We start from the raw sequence: 22,957 nt of genomic DNA, 5'->3' as shown, positions 1-22,957 counted from the left end.
CCCATCCCCACCATGCCCACTAAACCATATCCCTAAATAGAATCATAAAATCATTAAGGTTGGGAAAGACCTCTAAGATCACCAAGTCCAACCATCAGCCCATCCCCACCATGCCCACTAAACCATATCCCTAAATAGAATCATAGAATCATTAAGGTTGGAGAAGACCTCTGTGATCACCAGGTCCAACCATCAGCCCATCCCCACTATGGCCAATAAACCATATCCGTAAATAGAATCATAGAATCATTAAGGTTGGGAAAGACCTCTGTGATCATCAAGTCCAACCATCAACGCATCCCCACCATGCCCACTAAACCATGTCCCTCAGTGCCATGACCTGTCCTTCTGGAGTGAAGGAATAGATGAGCAGATCCAAGTGGGAGTGAGACATCCAAGGATGGTGGCTCTTGAAGGTTGATCTCTCAGGGGTGGGGAAAATGCAGTGCAGTTCAACCACCCCTTGCTGCTGAGCAGTTTTGGACATTGACCACAAGCCCTCTGCTGTGACCTTCAGCACTGCTCTTCTTAATCCTTAGCTCTTCCAGACCTGGCTTGTATTAAATTTTGCATCACCATCGTCTGAATTTTTGTGGAGTTGGTAATGAGAGTGGCTCTTCCATTGACTAGATTACAAGTCAGGACTCCAGCACGCCTTAATTTAGCAACATCTCTAAAGTTAAGTAGCTTATTCCAAACTCTCTGCTTAGAATAAGGCTCTTGGGCCTTTGTGCAGAGATGTTTTGCAGTATAAGTTAAAATCCAGTATTTCTTGTAAGACAGTACAGGCAGAAGGCTTTTACCATAGGAGGCTCAGTGTGAAATCTTACCCCCTGATGGGACTAAGTCTTCCTCCAAAGATGTGTTATGTTTACTGCTGTAGTTCTATTTATTCTCTCCCGAGTTATGAGGTGTGTCTAATACCTGTGTTTCTCTCTTTGCAGCACCATATGAAGGTGGAGTATGGAAAGTTAGAGTCGACCTTCCTGATAAATACCCTTTCAAATCCCCGTCTATAGGTAACCAATAATCACTTTCTGTCAAAGCCTTGAAGTGCTTGGGAACGAAGGCAGGGGCTGAAGCTGTTGTCCTGCTGGACGAGGTGATGCCTTTGTGGAAGAATATAGAAGCAGGGACCTATCAGCAGAGGAATTGCAGCTGGCCAGACTGGTTGGACCTGTTCAACTTTAGAGAGCAAATAGGAAGTTTGATAAGGAAATGTTCTTTAGGCCGTATCCATAAATCTTTGTCCTTGGGTAACGGTGATCTAACTCAGATGTCTTCTAGTACCAAACTTTTCCAATCGTTTAGGCTGCAAATAGCCACTCTGGCTTGAAAAACTGGAGCAGATGCACGAAGGGTCTATTTTAATATTCTGGCTTGCAAAATAAGTGCTGGTAAGCCGGTGATGTGGCATTTCTTTTCCTGGAAGGGTGTGCTTGTGGCTCAAGGCATCAGAGGGGACTGAAGAACTGGGAGAAGTGATGTGGGAACGTGACTGTTTGGGGTGGACCAGATGGGTCCCATCCAATATCAACATCCTGATTTGGAGCTGATGAGTATTGGCTGCTTTCTTAAAATAGACATTCACTTGCAAGTGCCATCTATTTAAAATCCTGTGCGAGTGTGAGATGTAATGTCTGCTTCCCACAGTCAGTTGTGCCTTTTGGGGAAGAGCAGCGCTGTTTTCACCCCTTTTACCTTTCTTTTTCTGTGGCAACCTGAAGCACAGCAGCGTGCACGCAGCTGAGTGACAGTGCAGTGCTTCCTCTTGAGTCAGCTCTGGAATCTCCTGTGAACCTCTTCAGCTGGAGACGATTTGAGATGCACACTGCGTTACTCAGTGCCACTCATTGTCACTTCTTGTTGCCACAAGCAGATGCAGATCAGGGCCCTGCCACACTGGCAGTCCTAGACATGAGCAGGCTGCAGACAAAACCCTAAGCTCTGGTTTCTTTGTTGTTAAATGCTTTGCTGCAAGTCTCCTGAGGGGCATTTTTCTTTCTTCCCGTGTGTATTTCCAATCAAGCTTGTTGACTTAATGCAAAAAAAACCAAACTTTCTTCCCAGTACCCCGGGAAGCCAACGCAGCTGAACAAGGCTCTTGTGCATTTGTATTGCTTTTGATTTAGGCTTCAGTTATTGTTCTGAAAGGTTGACCTTTTGGTGATTTAACTTCAGGGTGTTGGGGTATGGAGGAGTTAGAGGCAACCTGGGCTGAGAGCTGGCCCAGCTGCATTGCATCCCTGCTCTTGAGTTGCTTTGTCCCTTCTAATGTCTTCCTTTTTTAGTACAGCATCTTTCCATCCATTTCCTACCTCATCCTGGGCTCAGCAGACCCTCCAGCGTCGCCTTCCAAGTCTCTGTTTGTACAGCTGAAAGCACGGCTCCTCTCGCTGAGCTGCCCAAAAGGCTGAGTGCTGCTGCAGGGCTGCGTCGCTGGCACCCAGGAGAACATTGCTGGTTCCCTCCCGGGCAGAACAGAGTGCAGCTTAGGTTTCAGGCTGAATAAACAGTCGATGCTAGATCGAGGGCTGGCATAGAGCTCAGCTCAGCTGCAAGGCAGAGGAGCTGGGGGAGTGGGAGCACTAGGACCCGGGGAAGCTCCCCACCAGCTGCAGGAAAAGGTTTGTTTTTCATTGCCTGATTCCTGTTTCAGCTGCTCCAGCCCAGCTTTTCGGGGCAGCCAGGGTCAAGCAACGTCTCAGCCCCTTCCTCTGGGCCGCTCCGCTCTCCGCAGCACTGTTCCTATAGGCAGACATGAAGTTTGGGCTGTGCAGATAACTCCAAGCAAGCCTCCAGCCCGCTGAATCCAGTGTGAAGCGAGCTCAGGAGTGAGACAAGGTCCTCTTCTCTCTCCGTTATCTGAGAGCAGTTCCAGGGAGCACGAATATCCCAACCCAGATGCCCTCGAGCGGTTTGAGCTCTGCATAAAGCAGGGTAGGAGTTAGTGGGGAGGAATCTGAAGGATTTCAGAGATGGTGGAGCCCCAGAGTGGACAGAAAGGTCATCTAAAGCTCACATGTAGCTTGCCTGCAGCCCTTCTGTTCTCAGCACTGCGGAGATGCCACTGCAGCGGTGACACATAGAGTTCAAACAGTCTGTATAAGTCACTGGGATGTATAAAGGATAGAAAAAAAATCAGCTTCTGTTCCTTTAATATGTTACACTTTTATGTCAAAGCTTAAAGCTGGAGTACTGATCTTGTAGCTTGCCTTGTTCCTGCAGAGCTGTAGGCTAACATTTTCTTGAACATGGCATTGGCTTTTTGCAGCAAATAGCTCGATGGCTGGAAGCATATCCATCCATCCTAGAAAGCCACTTGTGAAAAATGGCTGCTCATCGTTGCTCTCTGATCTCTTCTAATTGCTTTTTATCCCAGCGTGGCTCTGGGTATGACGTAGCATAGCACAACTTTGTGTTCTCTTCTAATGTGTGCTCAACGCAGCTGAACAGAAGAGGCTCTTAAAGTGGATTTGGGGCTTGTGATGACGTAGAGCTTTTCTCGAAACCTAAAAGAGCAGTGGTCCTCTTTGCCTTTGAGGATGCTGTGGTCTCTTGAAAGAGTCTTCATCCGCCTGTTGAGTCTCTGCTCCCTCGTCCCATCCTCAGCTCCCATCTCAAACACGCGTGGCATTCATTTCCCATCTTTCTCAGCTTGGTAATTATCGCTGTCGCCAATTAAATGATGCCACCTGAGGGACAGTGCTCTCCTGACAATGCACATAATGCATTTGTAGAGCCAAACCACCTTGGGACCTATGTGAAAAGAGCAGTTCCTATGAGGGTCCCCAGGGTGCAGCTGGTATTTCTGGTAGCACCTGTTCCTTGCTCGGGCTTGGCTGTGCCATTGCATGTTACCTGGGTGCTGCATGTCTTTTCCTAGCAAGAAAAAAAGAAAAGAAGGGTGCACACCTGCACAGAACAGCGTTCTCGTTCTGACACTGAGCTTGAGTGAGCTCTCCTGTTGAGATTCGCTCTGCTGACGGTCATCAAATCCACACCTTTGAAATTCAAGCAGACCTCCTGAACGTGAGCAATGTGTCTGTTAAAGCGAAGCCAACTCCCCTGGAAAATAGCAGGTCGGTTTTTGGAACGGCTGGACACTGTTCATCATGCTTTTGTCCATTGATGTAAATATCCCTGCGTGCTTCCAAGGGCACAGAGCGCTCCCTTTGCCCGATGTTTGCTTCCATTTTTGCGTTCTGCTAGACAATATATTTCGAGTTGTTTCTCATTTCAGCTGGCGCTGCTTCGCTGCTCCCCTCTTCCCTTTGGGATTTGTTATCTTCAGGGGAACTCTGTGCCCGCTCTGTTCCTGCTTTTCCGAAGGGGAATTGTGACGTGGGAGCTCAGAGCAGTACTTCCAGTACTTCACGAGAGCACTTTGTGTCAATTTTGCATGTTTTTAATCTGCCCCTATCCCCGCCAAGAGCTCTTTGATACCACAAACACCGACGGGAGAAGTGCAGAGTGTACGTCCTGCCCTGTTAGATGCTGTGATGAGCATCTAGCTGTGAGCATCACGTTAGATGAGCAGTGACGGTGGGCACGTGGGAGCCTGAACCTGGGAGCACCGTGGTGTTTTATTGCTAAAAAATCTGCAGAAATTTTAGGCAGAAAGATCTGATTCCTTGGTAATCAGATATCAAAGTTAGCGTACAGCATGCTCAGAGACCTCAGTTTCTCCAAGAACTTCTGCATATCTATGCACAGCTCTCATTTTCCTCCCGTCTCTGTTCTCTGCAGGTATCCTTCCTCTGTGTTTTGCTTTTCTCCCAGGCGTTTTCCAAAACAAAACGCCAAGTGCACACACAACTTCCATATGTTTTGTACGTGTGTACGTCTCTAACAAGAGATGGTGGCAGCCATACAGGAACAAGACAGCGCTCAGCTCCAGCCGGGCTCTGCCAGATCTCTCCTGGCCCGTGCTTCATTTTTCTTTTAAACTGCAGCTATTTTTTTTGCTTCCAGCTCCTCTCTGGATCACCTTACGTTTTGCTGCTCAGAATTTCGTGAGTCACTTCTTGCTGCTCCCGATGCTGACCTATAAGCAATGGGAAAACGTTTGTTCCCCCGAATGCACTTCTCTTTGTGCAGGGGGGAAGATGAGACACCAGGAGGTAACTTGTATCCCCGTCTCCTCTCTGCTCTGACGCACGCTGTGCACCCTCTGCAGGTTTCCTGCTACAGTCAGAGAATGGGAGCGGGCTGACAAAATGGGGTAGGTGTTTTCAAGCCTGATTTGGCACAGATTCCCCACTTTCTGTGCCAGTCTGGGCATCAGGTGACGGTGCACCTAAGCAATGAGACGAATCGATTCGGGGCCCTCGCTTTGTGCTCGTTTAGCTTAGGAACTGGTGCTTCTGCCTTTCTGCTTCCAAAAAGTGATTTGCACTGAGCAGAGGACCCGGGGTTTACAGCTCTGACACCATTTCCAACACCTCCAGCCGTATTTTTCTGTCCTGATATCCCCCTCGTGAAGCTGCTGCCGAATTATTTATAGTATTGTTTTGAAAAGCTCCTAAAAGTTGAGTGCTGTAATATAAACTGTCCTTCTGTTAGCGAGCTGATGCTCCGCAGGCCCTCCTGCCACCGCTTGATGAATGCCTCCACAGTTGGTGCAGATTATATTTGACTCAGTGCTCTGGATGAGCTCCTAGCCTCCAGATTTAATTTAAAAAAAATACATATATCCTTTCATTTGCCGGTGAGAAATTACTGACCCGAGAGTGCTGGACCGCGGTGGGCAGATCTGGGATTACTAGACCATCAATCCCAGCCTTCAAGCTGAATGCAGGGAGCACTGGGGCACTTGTATTCTCATGACCTCTCTTCCATCTCCTGCCGCAGTCTCTCAACCAAAAGCAGAGGGAAAACCCAGCTCGTGTCCTCCCTGTGCTGTACACAAGCTCTTCTGCTGATGAGTTGGAGAAGACCTCTATGGTCGTCAAGTCTAACCACCAACCCCATCACCTCCTTGCCCCCAGGTGCCACAACTCCTCATTTCCTGAACACCTCTAGGGATGGTGACTCCACCGCTTCCCTGGGCAGCCCGTTCCAATGCCGGACCGTTCCCAGAGAAGAAATTTCACATAGATACAAACGTGCTGTCACAGTCGTTCAGAGGGGGAAATGTCCAACTTGCCGTAGTGCATGAGCAAGGCGAGCCGACACACGGGTGAGCAGTGGTCATCCAAGGTCAGTGCAAGAGTTCGGTGCGAGAACTTCAGTTCCCACTGGAATATATCCAGCTGTAGAGCCGTATGGAAGTTATGTGTTGGCAGCCCCAAGGGAAGGTGGACAGCCTGCCAGCTAGCTGACTTTTTACATACAGGCACCCTTCTCTTCAAAGACTTTGTCAACCCAAGGGCTGATTACTCCAGGGCTGTTGCTGAAATATCGCTGTTCCTGAAGGTCAGCATCTGCATATTAGTTCCAGCAGTGGAACAGATATGTCTCTTTCTGTTGTACAACCCCTTTGTAAATGTTCTTTTTAATCTTTTTTTTTTCCCTGTTATCACCCAGAGGCTTTTTGTCAATACAGATTTCATGCAGTCTTGCTTTATCTTCAGACGCAATCCTGGATCCTCGTGTCCATCTAGAAAATGTGGGCTGCAGTCCCTCTGCTGCTGGAATTCCACCCAAACATTGGATTTTAGGGCTGGATGGGACCTTGAAGAGCTGTGAGATGTAGCAGCAGCCGAGGAAACGAGGAGTGCAGGGAGAGGATGTTTGTGCTCTTTCTTGATAAGCAACTATTTAGTGTGAGCAGCTTGAGACCAAGGACAGTGTGAAGGAAGGGATTGTTCTTTGCCTGGATAAATGCAAAGGTGCAAAGAATTGTAAATCTCTAGTGCAGGAGCTGCTTGATCTCATCTCTGGATATCGAGTCTGGCTTCAGTACTGGAGCATGGGTGCAGTCAACTTAAAACCCATACAGGTTTTTGTGCAGCACAGCCAACTGTAGACTGTGGTGGAAGATGGAAGGAAACAGCTGAGATCAGAAAACCCCAATGAGGAGAGGCAGAGGGATGCCTGCCCCTATCTCTCTTGTTCCCATCCCAGAAACCAGACCAGACAGCACTTAATCCAGGTCTGCACGTTATCATCCTATCCTATTCTTGTTGCTTTGTGCCTTCTCCTGTTTTCTCTCCTGCTTGTTCCAAAACTATCGTTTTTCCCCTTAAAACAGACAGGATTTAACGTTGGGGTCGTTGGCTCGTTGCATCCCTCCTCTGCATGGCACAGTGGATCCGTGACCCAATTTAAACCTGCGGGAGCCACCGGGTCGTAAATATTTGATGGAACTGCAATTTCCCTTCTTAAATCTGCTTCAGTTTTTCAAACTAAATCACGGGGCGGTCCTGAAAGCCACTTGTGAACGTGGGGCTGCGCATGCAGTTCCCTGTTCTTCTTGTAGAGATGGTTCTGCTTTCAGGCAGCGTTTCAGCCTTGCGTTGTGTTTATGCAAAGCCCGGGTAGTAGGAGTAAACACGGAATTATATTTGTGTCATAATACATGGAAGGAAAGGCAGTGAAATCCATATGTCAGCTCTTACCCAGATGGGAACCACGCTGTCACTCACTGCAGTGGCTCCATCAGTGATGCTTCAGGGCTAGACAGAGCCTAGGAGAAGGTATTGCTGCTCTGGAGAGAGAACATGGGTGTGTTCTGAGGAGCTTTGGGGTTGGATTGAGTCAATATCCCAAAATGATTCTGCAGAGCAGAAGTACGTCGGGACACGCCGTCCGTTTTCCAATGAACCAGCTGGAGAACCCAATTCTGTGTCCCGGCTCCTTGTCCTTTCTGCATGGGGACATGTTCCTCACCGGGGTTTGTTGGCTTCTTCCTATTGAAAGGGAAGGGTTTGGGAGCAAAGTTCTGCATCCGCTCTCAGTCATTGGCTGAAACTCTTAACTTTGGTTTCGGGGTAGATGGGGTTGGCTTTTATTGATGGACTCTACTTGTATACAGGCTCTAGTGCCAAGTGTAGCATGTTATAATCCCTTTTATCTCCTTGTTTTATAAGCTCTATTTTTGGGAAAAGGAGGTGAGTTTTGGGGTCCTGTCTTTAATTCAAGGTTGAATTACACGACTGAAAGGCATGAGTTTATATCTGATAGCAGCAACCAGAGGTGTCTTAAAGTATGAGGCATCTTCTGCCATGATTTCATAACTCTTAAAGCCACAGGAATTATTTTTGACAACTTAATTTGTGAGTCAGGACAAAGAAAGCACTATCAAATAATAATCTTAAGGAAGCTGCTGAGCTCAAGATTTGTGCTGTGGTTCTGCTCGAAGTTGGGGTTTGGGTGAAGTTCAGGGGAATGGCTTAGGACCCTGCTGCCTGCTTTTTGTAAAGGTTCCACGGTTATATATGGCAAAGTGGGGGTTTTATCTGAAACTACTACGCTGAGCCCTCATTCAGTAAATCCCAGACTTCTCTTGGTTTTAAAAAGAAAAAAAAAAAGGCTGTGGCTGTTTTCTGCTATTTACCAATGTGTCTCTTCGCAGGATTCATGAATAAAATTTTCCATCCTAACATCGATGAAGCGTAAGTAAATCCCTCGTGCATGCGGTTTTGCTCAGGATTTTGTCTGACTGTAACTGTGTCCACAGCTTGGCAGTAGTTTGCCAATGAGTTCGGTCATGCTTTCATCTAATCTAACAGCCCAGAGTGCATCTTGTCTCAAGTTAACTTCCTTACTGTTAGCTCCAGGGTAAGAGTAAATCATTCCTTATCTGAAGGAGTGGGGTGAAGGCAGGGCAAGGGAAGGGGAATAGATTAGGTTAAATCCACAGTGTGTTTCCGAGCACGCTTGTGTTTAATTCCATCTTTTCCATATGTTTCAGGTCAGGAACTGTATGTCTAGATGTAATCAATCAAACCTGGACGGCTCTCTATGGTGAGTTTGGCATTTCCCTGAAGCCAGTCACGTGGGTACACTTCTGCAGTGTGTTAACATAAGGCAGCTTGCTGGATACGGATGCTCTTAGGCCAACTCCTTTTACTTAAATTTGAGATTCCTCAGTGAGCCAAGATCCCACGAAAAGTCAGATTTCCCCGTGAAAACACTTTTGTAACCTGTTTTTGTGCCAGAGAGGCAAAAGTATTTCATAAAATTTCATGAACTTCACAAAGGATCACTCGGTCCGTTGCTTGGTGGTGGCTGGCAGCTGCACAATATCATCCCGTGATGATTCAGCATTGAAAGAGGGGAGTGGCTGTATCTAAAGTGAAACCCAGCTCCAGCCACATTTTATATGTGCACTTGGACTGGTGTGCTTTGGGCACACGTCTGTGATCCCACTTCTGCCAACGATGATACCGTGTAGGTTGTGTTTGGCTGTAAATCTCATTTTTAGAGATGTAGAAAGGTTAGCTGGTAATTGGAGATCCGTTTAAACAGGACCTAGGGAAAGAAGTTGTTGAAAAGAATATACTGTGGAATCGTTATGGATGGAGAAGACCTCTAAGATATCTAGGCTAGACATCAACCCATCCCCACCATGGCCACCATAGGATCATGAAGGTTGGAAAAGACCACGTCCAACCCAACCCATCCCCACCATGCCCACTAACTGTGTCCCCAGGTGCCATCTCCTTGAACTCTTTTAGGGATGGTGACTCTCCCACCTCCCTGGGCAGCCTGTTCCAATGCCCGGCTTCACTTTCAGAGAAGAAATTTTACCTACTATCTGACCTGAGCCTCCCCTGGTGCAACTTGATTGGTTGCATTTAAAATAACTGTGGGCTTCTTCAGGTGTTCCAGTTGCTCTGTTTTGTGGGACAGTACTCAGGGAAACGTGTACTTCAAATCTTTCATTTCCTCCTGTGAAACCCTGACTTTACCTACGGAAGCTGGAGCTTTCAAGCAGTTGCTAGAGAGGCAAGCCTCTTCGCCTTCCTCACAAGCGTAGTTTGTAAGGAAATAGTAAACCTGGTCAATCTTGGATGCAAAATTGCTATAGCAACTTGTTGAACTTCACACCTGAACAGAACGCCCGAAGTCCTTGTGCTGTACTTGCATGGCATACAGTTTGCATAGTTCTGTTGTAAGAGATCAGCTCTGTGACCCAGAGGTGGTGTTAATGAAGGAAGAGATGCTGCTGCATCCAGGGGCAATGTGATGGGAGGTGGAGGAATGAAAGCTGTGAGCAAACCAAGCCCTCTGCTGGGGAACAACCGATATGGTTCATTTAGCAGCAGAACCCGCCTTAATGCAATGCCTGCTGCTGTTCCCCAGCTTTAATGCCACCTGCAGATCACGGGGATGGCTGAACAGAAGGAAATCACTCTGGTGTAACCCTGGTTTTGTGTTCTGGCAGCCCGAGTTCTGCTTTGGGCAGCACATCTAGACAGCAGCCCTCTTCTGCAGCATGCTCATGCAGTCACAGTGGGATTTCTGCACTATTTCCAAAAAATGAGCTTTTATCATGGCTATTGCTCGTGAAGGTAGAAGGAATAACTTGGCATTTCCTCTGCTTCTGATTATTAATATCAGCAAGCGTGCAGAAATCTTCTGCATTTCTCTTTGTGGGTGATATGGGTGTAAGGCAACTTGAAAGCGTCAGGTTTGTATTTGGTGCAGAGCACCTTCCACAGCAGGTGGTGAAGCTTGGCTTTGCAAAGTGCATCTTCTGACAGTCCTCTTCTTGCAGTCTTCCCTTGCTTTGCTGCAGGATGCCTTGAAGCTGTAGGGAGGGTGCTGGGATGACTGCATTCACTCTGCTCCTTCAGTCAGGACACCACGAGGGTCCATCCATCTCTTCAGTCCCAGGGTTTGCCTCCTTGCCTCCTTACATTCCTGTATGTGCCGTCAAAGGGAGGAAATCATACTCCCCAGTGCCTCTCAGCACAGCTGTGCTGTTTGCAGTGCTACCCCTTGAAACCAGAGCACTCCTGCTCTGGCAGAGGAAATGGGCCAGATAATTCAAGGAGGAACTAAGGTGGAAGAGACCCAGAATAGCTACCAGCAAAGTCATGGGACCTCGTGGTCAGATTCCCTGTTGTTCCCTAACGAAGTATCAGGTTCTCAGTGCTATTGTTAGGCTTCCTGCACACATTCAAACTGTTCTTGTTAAACCAGTGCTGCTTTTGGCTGTTTGAAACAAGGGGCATATCCCTGAGGTTTCTTTTACAAATAATGACAATTAAAAAAGGACAAGCCACTCCCAAGACAGCGGCATAACACATTCTTGCAGAGCACTGTCATTCTTTTTGTGGTCCCTTCTGACTTTAGGATCCCTCTTCTACTCGCTGTTGTTGCCCACCCATCTTTGTGAATCCAAAAGCTGAAGGTTCTGAGGATCCTGCCCTGTGTCACATCTGGTTGAATTTAGCATCTCCATAGGGGTGCTCATTCATGGGGACCTTGATAAAAGAGGTAGCGAGGTTTTAACAACAGAGTATTTAACACCACACAAAAAAGCTGGCTTAGGGATGTGGGAAGAAGGCTTCGTGTGTCCTCAGTTACTCATCAGGACCAGAGGTGTGCTTCCTGTTGTGGGTTATTTGCTGGCAGATGCCAACTGGCACCGAGGTGTTCATGTCACCTCCTTGCATCCTGTGAATTATTTTGGGCTGGGGGCTGGTTAGTTGCTCTTTCTGTGCACACCATCATCTAAATCACTGGCTGTATTTTGGGTTCAAGGTGTGGTGATGTGGTCATGGCACATAAAACAGCAGTTTTAGAAGAAGGCAGAAGTAGGAGAAGAGCTCATGCAGGGGTGGGGAAGCGTGGTGCTGTTTGCTTTCCCCAGTGCAGTCCCCTTTAACTTCAGATTTTCAGTGTGTTTACCCTCAGAACTTCGTGCTGCTGTCTCAGTGCTGGTGCTTGCAGAGCAGTGATTCAGACCAACTCTGAGTCTGTGGATGTGAACAACTTTTGTCTTTCCCTTGCAGATCTCACCAATATATTTGAATCGTTCCTGCCCCAGCTGCTGGCCTATCCCAACCCTATAGATCCTCTAAATGGTGACGCTGCAGCCATGTACCTCCACCGACCAGAAGAGTACAAACAGAAAATTAAAGGTAAGGGCATCAGTAGTGGCATTAGTGTGATTCAGCCTAGGGGAACGGGGGCTGTCCTTGCTGCAGATTTCTGCCCGTTCCCATTTGTTACCATTACAGCAGCCCCACTTGTTTTAGAGATCGGACGAACAATCAAGAAGAAAAGAGATGTGACTGAGGAAGGAACATGGAAAAGTGATCAGCTTAAGTGGAAATACCCATTTCATGATTACTGGATGGAAAATAGCTCGTTAACAGTTCTTTGGGAAGTTATCTGAGAGCAGGAGTCAGTAATACCATTGCAGAAAGCAGTTTTGTACCGTGACAGAGCAGGAATTTTCAGTAAATGCCAAGCAAATTCCTTGCAACCTCCTACTCCAGCTGAGGCTTAGTGCCCTATCCTGTTCAGGGAGTGCCATTAAAGAAAGCTGCAGACCAATTGGTAATGTCTGGAAGGATGCAATGGGGTAGAGGTGGTCTTGAAGATCTCTCTGAAGACAAGAGGTAAGGAGTTGGAGAGTTTGATTTAGAGCACTGAGTGGGGCTGTAAGCTTTGATGTGTCAAAGGTGCCTTCAGGGAAGAAAGGAGTGATTTATCCTGTGAGCACCACGAGCAGGATGTGGTCACAAGCTTGCAGCTCAGCTAAGGGAGCCTAGGCTGAACATTAACAGGGATGCTGGGGGTGAGTGAGCCCTGGCACAGCCTGTGAGGGTGCTGCTCCCAGAAGGGTTGAAAGGACAGGTGAAACAAGTCAGAAACAAGGAGCCAGTAGCTCCCTGGGATCAGCTGCATGCAGGTGGGAGCAGAGGCAACGGGCCCGTGGCAAAAGCAGTGGGTTGACTTCCTGTACCTTGATCCAGGGGACAGAAGCAGCATTTAATCTGCACTCTGGCCCAGATTTCATCTTTAGGTTTGTTTGTTTGTTTGTTTTTAATAGAGGCTGTGACCACCTGGGTGGTTGGTGGTTACTGAATAACCATCAGGCTTGTTGATCCAGGGAGCCCTGCTAGGAAGGTTTTGCAGGTCCTGCTCAGCGAGGAGAGCCTCCTTGTAACCATCCTCCCACGTGAGATGGGGCAGCAGCTTCCTGAAGGAGCGTTGTGAAATCCCTGGTGTTCAGGGAGCACAGGTAGCCCAGAAGGAGGTGGGGTTTGGTGCTGGAGTCCTTTCATCACCGGTGCCACGTCACTGCAGAGCGGTTAAACCTCGACTCACTGTGTTGTGATGCCGCATGACTCCAAGGGTGGAACTATAAATGAGGTCAAGCCAGGCTTGATTTAAATTACAGAGTTATTTGGCACACTTTGATTCCTCTGACAGCTGCGTGACGGGGTGGGAAGAACTACTCTGCAGATCTGCCCTGTTTGGTGTCCTGGAGCCCATTGCTTTTTCTTCTTAGGAAACAAGCTTCCAGGCAGAGCTGTTTGTCAGATGAAATCTCCAAGGCCAGCGTGAAGGGACACTTTGGGTGTCCTCTGTGCTTTAATGAACCGGGGGGGGGGAGGAAGAAAAAAAGAAAAAGACAGATGCACCCTGGAAAAAGCAATGAGACTGATGCTAACCAACAGTAGGTGCTGCAGGGAAGAGCTGAGGGCTTCCCTTGGGGGAGGCTAAATGGGAGAGTCTGCTCCCTTGTTTCCATCTCGACAGTCAGATACCGACCATGAAGATGATCTGGGAGGAGGTTTAAGTGCTTAAAATGTGTCTCATGTTCCCTGTACCCAAGTGTCCTGTCTCGTTCCAGGCTTGCGTGACAAGTACAGGATAGAGCTAAATATTGTCATTCCTGATCTTGCAGCGTTTTTAAAAATAGCCTTGGACATGTTAAAGCTGAGGCAGTGGATTGTAACAGCTTCTCTGCTCTGGGAAGCTCAGGATCTGCAAATAAATAATGTATTGCTTTTTTCCTTCATTTTTTTAGTTACAGGCACGTAGAGCAGTTGCTTGATGTGGCAGTGAAGAGACAGGCTTAGAGTTAATGTCGCACAAGGTTTGTGGCTGCTGTGGTTCTTGGTGTGAGACCCAAACAAGTAAGGATTTATCATGGAATTTGTAAATATCTGTCCATATTGCAGACACAGAGATGGAAAATGTGGTGCTTAGCATTAGGTGCTTCAGGTCTATCAAGGAATGGAAGAACACAGAGCCAAGTTCTCTTTTAAGATCTCCTTTCTTGGTGGTCCTAAGCAGGTTGGCTTGCCAAATACTGTGCCTGGGGATACCCAAACCCACTGGATTTGGGGTCACCTGAAGTTCCCAGTAAAGGGAATTACCTTTGTCATCCAGGACAGCCCAAGTCTTGCAACAAAGGAACTTGTGCAAGATATAGTGAAGGAACTTGGGTTCCCTTTAGTGGATTGTGCAAGAAATAGCATCTTATCTGGGTATATAACTCTTTTCTAGGGAAAATCAGTTTCTGGAAAGCTACAGGGAGAATAGCCAGCAGGGAATGTGTCCTATTGGCATCATCCCACCTCCTCATCTCTGCTGGTTGCCTATTGCCCGCCCACCTTCCCATGTAAATCTCTGCTTTTTCTGTCCCCCCTTCAGCTGGTTCTTCTCATCTTTAGGTTTAATTAGATCTGCCACATCATTTGCTTTCACTTTGCAGCCTCCATCTCTTTTGGCAGGGATCCCTGCCCCAGTCTCTGCTCTCTGCTACAGGTAGGAGACATCAGGCACCACGATAACACGTGCAAGCACCTTCTCAGAAGGGGAATTTCGGTCCCCAGGGCCCAAGGACAGAGCTCAAAACTGCTTCCCAGTCCACACTCTGTTCACCGAGAGCTTTCCAGTGATCCCACGTCTCTCTGCATTGCATGGAGAGCCCTCAAGTGCTCCTTGTTTACATGGCTGCCTCGAGTATTTTATCAGTTCTTACAAGTTTTCTCGTAAAACAGATTGGAACAGCTCCTCCTGTCGTTGGAGCAGGCAGGTTTAATAGTGTGTATTAAACAGTTAGACTGAAACCGTGTGCGTCATTGGATGGAGATGCTTGGAAGCACCTTTCAGCCAGCTCTCCTGCAAAGCTTTTCCGTGGCAGGGCAGCTCTGCCAGGGCCACAGCTGCTCCACGAAGTGTTTGTCTTCAAGTTCTGTTCCCTGGGAAGGAATTAAATAATACACAATTTGGGAGGCAGCAAGGCTGGGACTGGTCTGTCCTATGCACTTTTCCATGCGGGCACTCATCTTTGAGCACAAAGGGATGATGATATTCCCTTTCACTTTTTAGTGTTGCTGTTTGAAAGATGGTTTGTTGCATTTTAGTAGCTTAAAGAAAACAACTTCACAACTGAACTTCCCCAAGAAGAGCTCGAGAACAGCTCCCTCTCCTTCCTGCAGAGCAATGTGGAGGATGTGCTGTTGGGATACTGCAGTTTCAGCACTTGCTCATACTCTGAAGCTGCTTTTTCAGCATGCATGCAGGTAACAAATAGATTTTTCTCTGCTGGAGATGTCCTCAGCGCACAGGTTACCAGATCCTCCTCGGATCTCAGAGGGGATGTTGCAGAAGCCTCATTCAGCCAGGAAGGAAAGAAAGCAGCTCCCAGACTCAATCTGCCTGGTTCAATCCATTTGTTACCTTTCTGCTCCATCTCTCTGTGTGGAAAAGCAGCACGAGCCACAGCTGACTGTGGTGATTCTACCTGCCTGCAGGAATCCCAGTTAAACCAGTTTCTCTGCTTTCTGCATGGTTTCCTGCTGGCTCCTGGCTGCAGTTTGTGGTTCTGGGTGCCTGGAGCTGGCATGGTTTGGAGCCTACTGTGAGACATGGTTTCTTTTTGTTGACCTGCAGTGCTCTGGGCTCCCTGCAGCTCCTCCTTGGCTAATCCTACAGCTGATGTGAAACTGGCTGCAGGAGATAAAGCTGTCTCTGCTCTCCAAGCCTGCTTAGACACACTCTCTCCCAAACTTGGATTGGGAAGGGAGTCCAGCTGCACTGGTGTGGCCATGGCTCCAATGTGCCCCAGTATATAAGCAGTCCCGTGGAGAACATGCTTTTTCCCTACCAGGGAAAAGCTCAGCTTGAACTCTCGGGTCGTAATTTTTTAAGCTCAGGCTATGTAATATTGTAGAATCATAGAGTGACTTGCGTTGGAAGGAACCTTAGAGATCACAGAATCCTAGACTGGCTTGGGTTAGAAAGAATCTTAACGATCATAGAGTGATTGAATGGGTTTGGTTGGAAGGGTCCTTGAAGATCATAAGGCCATAGGATAGGTTTGGTTGGAAGGGTCCTTGGAGATCATAGAGCCATAGGATGGGATAGGTTGGAAGGGTCCTTAAAGATCATGCAGTGGATTGGGTTGGAAGGGACCTTAAGCATCATAGAGTCATAGAGTAGTTCACTTGGAAGGGCATCCACAACTTGCAGAATAGTGGTGTTGGCTTGATGGCGTTCAAGCTTGTTTTCTAGGTCAACACAGACTCTTCCATTACAGCAGTAAGTGGAATCCTGTTACAGCAAATGTGAGCTAAGCCAGCCAAGGGAGGATTTAGGTTGTTTCTAGCTATGACCGTGTGCCAGTGATGTGGGAGCATAGAGATTGCATGTGTTTTCACATTCATCTCTAGGATGGTCTTGGAGCATTTTCAGACCTTGCTGCTGGGCAGTGCTGCCTTGGGTCTGAGGACTGTGGTGATCCTGTTATCAGTGCTGTAATCTGTCCTGCTATAGATTATCCTATGGTAACTGCAATACTTTGAGATTTACCAAACACAGTGTTGCCTGATCAATCTTAAGCCATCCTCCAGCTGTTGAGTATATGCTGCTTACACATCTTTTCTTTTCTTTCACACGCAGAATACATTCAGAAATATGCAACAGAAGAAGCACTAAAAGAGCAGGAAGAAGGCACCGGGGATAGCTCGTCTGAGAGCTCCATGTCTGACTTCTCGGAAGACGAAGCTCAAGATATGGAGTTGTAGTAGAAGAGGCAACCTGCTTTTCAGAGAGACTCTAATTTCCTAACCATGAGAAGCAGACTATAATATTCATATTTAAACAAAGCAATTTTTTTTATTACTAAACAAGGTTTTTATGAATAATAGCATTGATATATATATATATATCACCCTTTAGATCTTGATTTTTTTTTTTTCTTGGTCATTTCTCAACCCGAGGTGCATAGCATATTCCCACATTCCATTTTGGTAGCAATATGCAGCCCAAATGCATGCATTCAGATTCCATTTGGCCAAGTCAACTTGTGTGCTACTGAACTGTCAGCTCAAACAGCTGCCCTGGTAGGTAGGGAGTTAGCAAAGATGTTTGCTTTCCGATCGATGTTTCCAAAGACACCACCTTGGATGCTTGCATGGAACGACGTTTTCTCTAAGGTAAATCTGAGGGATGCTCTACTTAACTGCGTAGATCAGACAGTGGAATGAAAGGTGCTCCTTCAGGTCAACCTTGCTGATGGTATTTGATGCGGAGTCCCATTTAAAACGTTCAATAGAACCAGCACAGATGCATGGAGCTATTCAGAGCCTTGAAGCTTAAGAGTTTTGACTTGGATTTTAAGTCCGTTTTTATATGTGGACTCCTGCCTGCCCTTCTGAACCGTAGGGACTGACAACCACTGGTCCATCCGCTTTTGGGACTTTTGGGAGCCTTCATCTGGATGTTTCTCTTTGATCTGGATTACGAGCTGTTCCCTTGCTGGGGAGGAATTAAACACAAACAATGCTCTTCGGTTTAGCTGGAGCACATGTGAAGCCCGACTCTTCCTTTGTCATAGTTCCGAAACTGCTGCCCTTCATGGCTCCAAGTTTGCTTTTTTTCCTCTTGCTTGAAGTATGGTTGAACACCTTGCACACACCTGCATCTCCTACGAGGGCTCTGATCAGATGGACGAGCCGTGCTGAGAGCTTCGGATCCGCAGAGATGGGCCCCGTTGGCCGTAGTCCACGAATCCATCGGCACCGATTTTATTTTCCTTTTCTCCCCTTCTGCACCAGCTTGGTAGCCATCTGCTTGTGTGTGTACAACAGGATTAAAATTTCTTAAAGTTAACAAAGAATGTGATCTAGGAAAAGAAAAAAAAAAATGAGATGAATAATAATAATAATAATAAAAAAAAAAAGGCTAAAAAAAGCACCAATTGAGGAAGCAAGTGAATCTGCTCTTTTTTTTTTTTCTGATTTTTTTTTTCCAGGAATGAGATGTTTGATTTCTTTGGGTGTCTTTCAGCAAGCTGAGATTTGCGTTTCTTTGTTTTAATGCTACGGGACGGAGCAAATGTCTACCTAGGATGCTGGTATACTTGAATTTGGATAATTGTGCGTCGGAGATCGGAGCGGAGATGGATTTTAAACCTGAACGTGACCTGCTGTATTTTGGGGGGATTCCTGAGGGGTTTGGGTGAGACATTTTAATTTGTGGCGCAGCCTATGGGACGGTGCATGGGAACTGATGCACCCCGTGCCACTCTGAGCAGTGTTCTGGATGTGGGATCGGTACATTTTGGTTTTCCCAGTCATGTTTTCCTTTAGGACCGCCACCGGTCAGTGGGGTTGGAAGGTTACAATCCTATTTCTAATTCATAAAGCACAATCAATTCATTTTGTTTTGGAGGAGAAAAGAGAGAGAAAACAACTCATAAAGTGTCATTTTGCTTTAGCATGATTTTCCTTAATAAAAAATATACGAAGAATTTCCTTTATGTTAATTACGGGCATGAAGCAAAGGGTTTTTTTCCTTTTTTTTTTCTCCCCCTTTCCCCCCTACCTCCCCTCTTTTTTTTTCTTTTAAATCAGTAATGTAGGGCTGTGGCTAGTGACTGTGCTGAAGTTCTCTATCTAGCATTTGTGGCTTGTTGGAAGGGTAATATTAACTATTTAACATGTAATGGTGTACTTAACTCTTATCTAGCACGCTGTTTTCTCATTATTTGGGGTGGGAGGGGCCACATTTGCTGGCACTGTTTACCTTGCTTACCTGCTGACCTAGCAGTTTGCTTGTGCTATAACCTTTACTGTAGGTGCTACTTAGGAGTAGAGTTAAGTGCTGGGTGGTGATATCAGTTTAAAAGAAGAAAAAAAAAAAAACACAATAAAAATTTGTATTTTTTCAATATTGTATAAAAACAGTGTTCTAATTACCTCATCCCCTTTCTTTTTGCAGGTTAACCCTATTGCTCCCTCCCTCCCACCTTTGTTTTAATGCATCACGCTCGCACGTTCTCCCCTCGTTTTGTGAAATCAGGGCACTGCAAAGCAGAGGTTCCCTGCAGATCTGTGCTTGGCAATGTCCTGACCCCGGTGCAGGGCTCCTGGCACTACTCTTCTTTCCTCCCCCTTTTCTCCTGTGTCATTTTTCACCTCTTTTTCCAAGTCTTCCTCCTGAAGGAAACCTCCCCCCACCCTACCTAATAGCTTGTAAATAAAACCACGTGTGTAGACTGGAAGGAAAAGGTGGAGCCGTATTGCAGCATGGTAGCTCTTTTTTTTCATCTTGAGGGTGGTTGTTTGTTTGTTTGTTTTTCATTATTATCATTCAGAAATCAGTATTGTCATTGCCTTGTGCTCTCTTGCAGCGATGGGAGCCTCAGCCAGCCCTACCCATATACCCACGTCCCCGCTCTCGGATGAGCTCCCCGATCCTAAACCTTGGTGCTGAATTGGAAACAGGCTTTGCCTTCTGATACCATCGATTCCCCCTTTTGGATGTTGAGGATTTTGTTTCTCTGTGGTGCATGAGCCACCAGCAAGGTCATTGGAAGCTCCTTGGTGTCCTTGACACTGCGCCATGGGGTCAGTGGAATGCGTTCCCCAAGGGCTTTTTTCCTCCATCCTGTTGGTCATTGGAAGCTCCTTGGTGTCATCACCACTGTCCCTTGGGATCAGCGGGATGTGTTTCCCGATGGCTTTGTTCCTCCATCTCATAGCTTTGGTCATTAGAAACTCTTTAATGCCATTGACACTGTGCGATGGGGTCAATGGGACATGTTTCCCCCATGGCTTTGCTCCTCCATCCCATAGTTTTGGTCATTGGAAATGCCTCTGTCTCAATGGGATGTGTTTCCCCAATGGCTTTGTTCTCTAATCCCAAAGCTTTGGTCATTGGAAGCTCCTTGGTATCATCAACACTGCCACGGGATCAGTGGGTTGCATTCCCCAGTGTCTTTTTTTCCTGCATTCCACTGCTCAGTGGAAGCTCCTTGATGTCATCAACACTGTGCCCTGAGGTCAGTGGGGCATGTTCCCCAATGGCGTTGTTCCTCCATCCCATAGATTTGGTTCTTGGAAACTTCTCAATGTCTATAGGACACATTCCCCAATGACTTTGCTCCTCCATCCTATTGGTCATTGGAAGCTTCTTGGTGTCATCGACACCGTCCCATGGGTCAGTGGGACATGCTTCCCCAATGGCTTTATTCTTCCATCCCACAGTAGAAACTCTTTGATATCACTGACACTGCCATGAGGTCAATGGGACATGCACCCTGATGGCTTTGTTCTTCCATCCCATAGTTTTGGTCACTAGAAACTCCTCAGTGTCAATGGGATGTGTTCCCCAGTCCCATAGCTTTGGTCACTGGAAACTCCTTGGTGTCTATGGGATGCATTCCCCAATGGCTTTGTTCCTCCATCCCATTGATCACTGGAAGCTCCTTGGTGTCATCAACACCATCTCTTGGGGTCAGTGGGACATGTTTCCCCAGTGGCTTTGTTCATCCTATAGCTTTGGTCACTGGAAACTCCTCGATGTCAACAGGATGTGTTCCCCAATGGCTTTGTTCGGCCATCTCATAGCTTTGCTTTGCAGGCAGCATGGAGCAGAGCTTTGCTATCAGCTCAGTACCACTCAACCTCGACTGGGACGAGCACATGCCCCACATCCAAGGCTCTTCTTCCCATCCTAGGAAGGCTCGGAGGTGTTTCACCACTTCTTTTCTTCCTTCTTGCTCGCCCCAAGTTCTACTGGCACTTTCACAGGGGTGTTTGCAGCGTGAGAAATGGCCATTATTTTACTGACTGTATTTGGTACCTATCGTGTGATACTTGAAGAGATCGGGGCGTTTTGCCCTTCATATGAGTCTGAACTCTTTATTTCCCCCCCCCCGCCCCTTTTTTTTCTTGCGTTGTGATGTAGTGGGCACATCCGCCCCCGCTGACGAAATGCCTCTTCTCTAAGAGTATAACCTCTCCGGTAGTTGTGTATAATGACAGAACTGTAAACTTTTTTTAAAATAAAAATATGTATATACCTCAAAGGCTGCCTGGTGCTTGAGCTTCGTGCAGGAAGGGATCCTCTGCCCCACATCCTTGGATCTGTGGGATTTACGGCACCCACGGGGCATTTTTGGGTTGGGGATGAGCTCTTGGCTGATGGAGGCCGACCCTACATTGACTGAAAATGGGGCTGTGTGGGGTTGGATGCTGAGCACACGCCTGTTTTCTGTAGAATCATAGAACCATTAGGTTTGGAAAAGACCTCTGTGGCTGCCATCCAGTCCAGCCATCAACCCGTCTCCACCATGCCCACTCATGGAATAGTTAAGGTTGGAGAAGACTGCCAGCCAAGGTCATGAAGTCCGACAGTCAACTCATTGCCAAAAACCTCTGGGATCAATCATCTAGCCCAATCTTCAACCCATCACCAGCCCCCATGCCCACCACACCACATCCCTAAATCCCATGCGTGAGGTTTGGCTTGATGTTGGATGGAGATTGGGATGTCGGATGACGCACATAGGGATGTGAGGTCCCCAGCATTGGCATTCTGTGGGACAGGACAAGGGGAAGGGGATGTGGCCCATTGTTGGGCCATGGTCTCACATCTGGCTTGTCCCCTTTGTCCCCATCCCGGCTTAATTTGCAGCTGCTGTCCCAAATGTGTTGGAGCTCCCCAAAATCCTTTGGGTTTTTATCGCTTTTGAGGACAAAGTGGCAGATCCGTGTCATGCCAGTGCCACCTGCTGCCAGCACCCAGCCTGACACCCTCTGCCACCTTCGGCCCTCTAGGTGGCAATGGGACATCCCACCCCACTGCCACCAATTGGAGCCACCAGACCGGCGGGCTTTGTCCCTTTTGGCCTGCAGAGGGAGCAGGGCAGGGGGCACTTCGTGTCTTCTGTCTGTCCTCCTCCCATCATGGGTATTTTAGGGACAGCTGGGGGGGTAGGAGGTGACACTGTCCCCTCTGCCCAGCAGGTGGCCCCCGAGCCACACCAGTCGCTTCCCACTCTGCCCAGTACGGGGCAGGCGGGGTTTGGGGCTCTATGCTGGGGGTACAGAGGGACCCTGTCCCAGTTGTGTCCATGATGAAAGGCATCGAAAAAGGCGTGGGCGCTGTTCCTACGGAGCTTTGGGTACCACCTCCATGGGTTTTTGGTGCTTCCTCCATGGAGGTCTGGGTGCCATCCCCATGGGGCTTTGGAGGATCTTTCCCATGGGGCTCTGGGTGACATCCCCATGGGGCTTTGGGTGCCTCTTCCATGGATTTTTTGGCTGCCGTCCCCATGGGGCTTTAGAGGTCTTCTCCATGAAGCTCCAAGTGTCACACCCATAGAGTTTTGATTGTTTACTCCATGGAGCTTTGGGTGCAATGCCCATTGGGGTTTGGGGTGTCTTCTATTTGGCTCTAGATGCCATCTCCAGGAGGTCTGGGGTTTCCTCCCCATGGCACTCTGGGTGCCATCTCCATGGGGTTTTGGGTGCCATCTCTATGGGACTTCAGGTGTCTTTTCTATGGGGGCTCTGGGAGCCATCTCACAGGACTTTGGGAGCTTTCCCTATATGATGTGGGTTCCATCCCAGTGGATCTCCAGGTACCACCCCCATGTGACACATGTTCCATCCCAGCGGGTTTTGGTCCCGTCCCGATGGGGCTCTGGGTACCATCCCCCCACACTTCATCTCCATGTCACAGCAGGTTCTGGGATCTCACAGCCCCATGAGCATCCAGAACCTCTCCTCAACCCAGAAGAGCCCAA

At 47.7% G+C, this 22,957-nt stretch overlaps 1 protein-coding gene across 4 annotated transcripts in view; it reads left to right on the top strand.

The window, feature by feature from the left end:
- UBE2H (ubiquitin conjugating enzyme E2 H) overlaps positions 1-21,235 on the top strand; it is a 45,871-nt gene extending 24,636 nt beyond the window's left edge. For all 4 annotated transcript variants that reach the window (XM_021384250.1, XM_021384249.1, XM_021384248.1 and 1 more), the window contains exons 3-7: positions 945-1,019; positions 8,519-8,558; positions 8,858-8,910; positions 11,910-12,038; positions 16,822-21,235. In XM_021384250.1, coding sequence (XP_021239925.1) covers positions 945-1,019; positions 8,519-8,558; positions 8,858-8,910; positions 11,910-12,038; positions 16,822-16,946 — 422 coding nt within the window. In that variant the 3' untranslated portion in view covers positions 16,947-21,235. The remainder of the gene's footprint in view (positions 1-944; positions 1,020-8,518; positions 8,559-8,857; positions 8,911-11,909; positions 12,039-16,821) is intronic.

This window comes from Numida meleagris, chromosome 1 (assembly GCF_002078875.1).
Source record: "Numida meleagris isolate 19003 breed g44 Domestic line chromosome 1, NumMel1.0, whole genome shotgun sequence".
In the NCBI taxonomy this organism is placed as follows: Eukaryota; Metazoa; Chordata; class Aves; order Galliformes; family Numididae; genus Numida; species Numida meleagris.
Note: the sequence above shows the minus strand (reverse complement) of the source record. Positions and strands in the feature narration are given on the sequence as shown.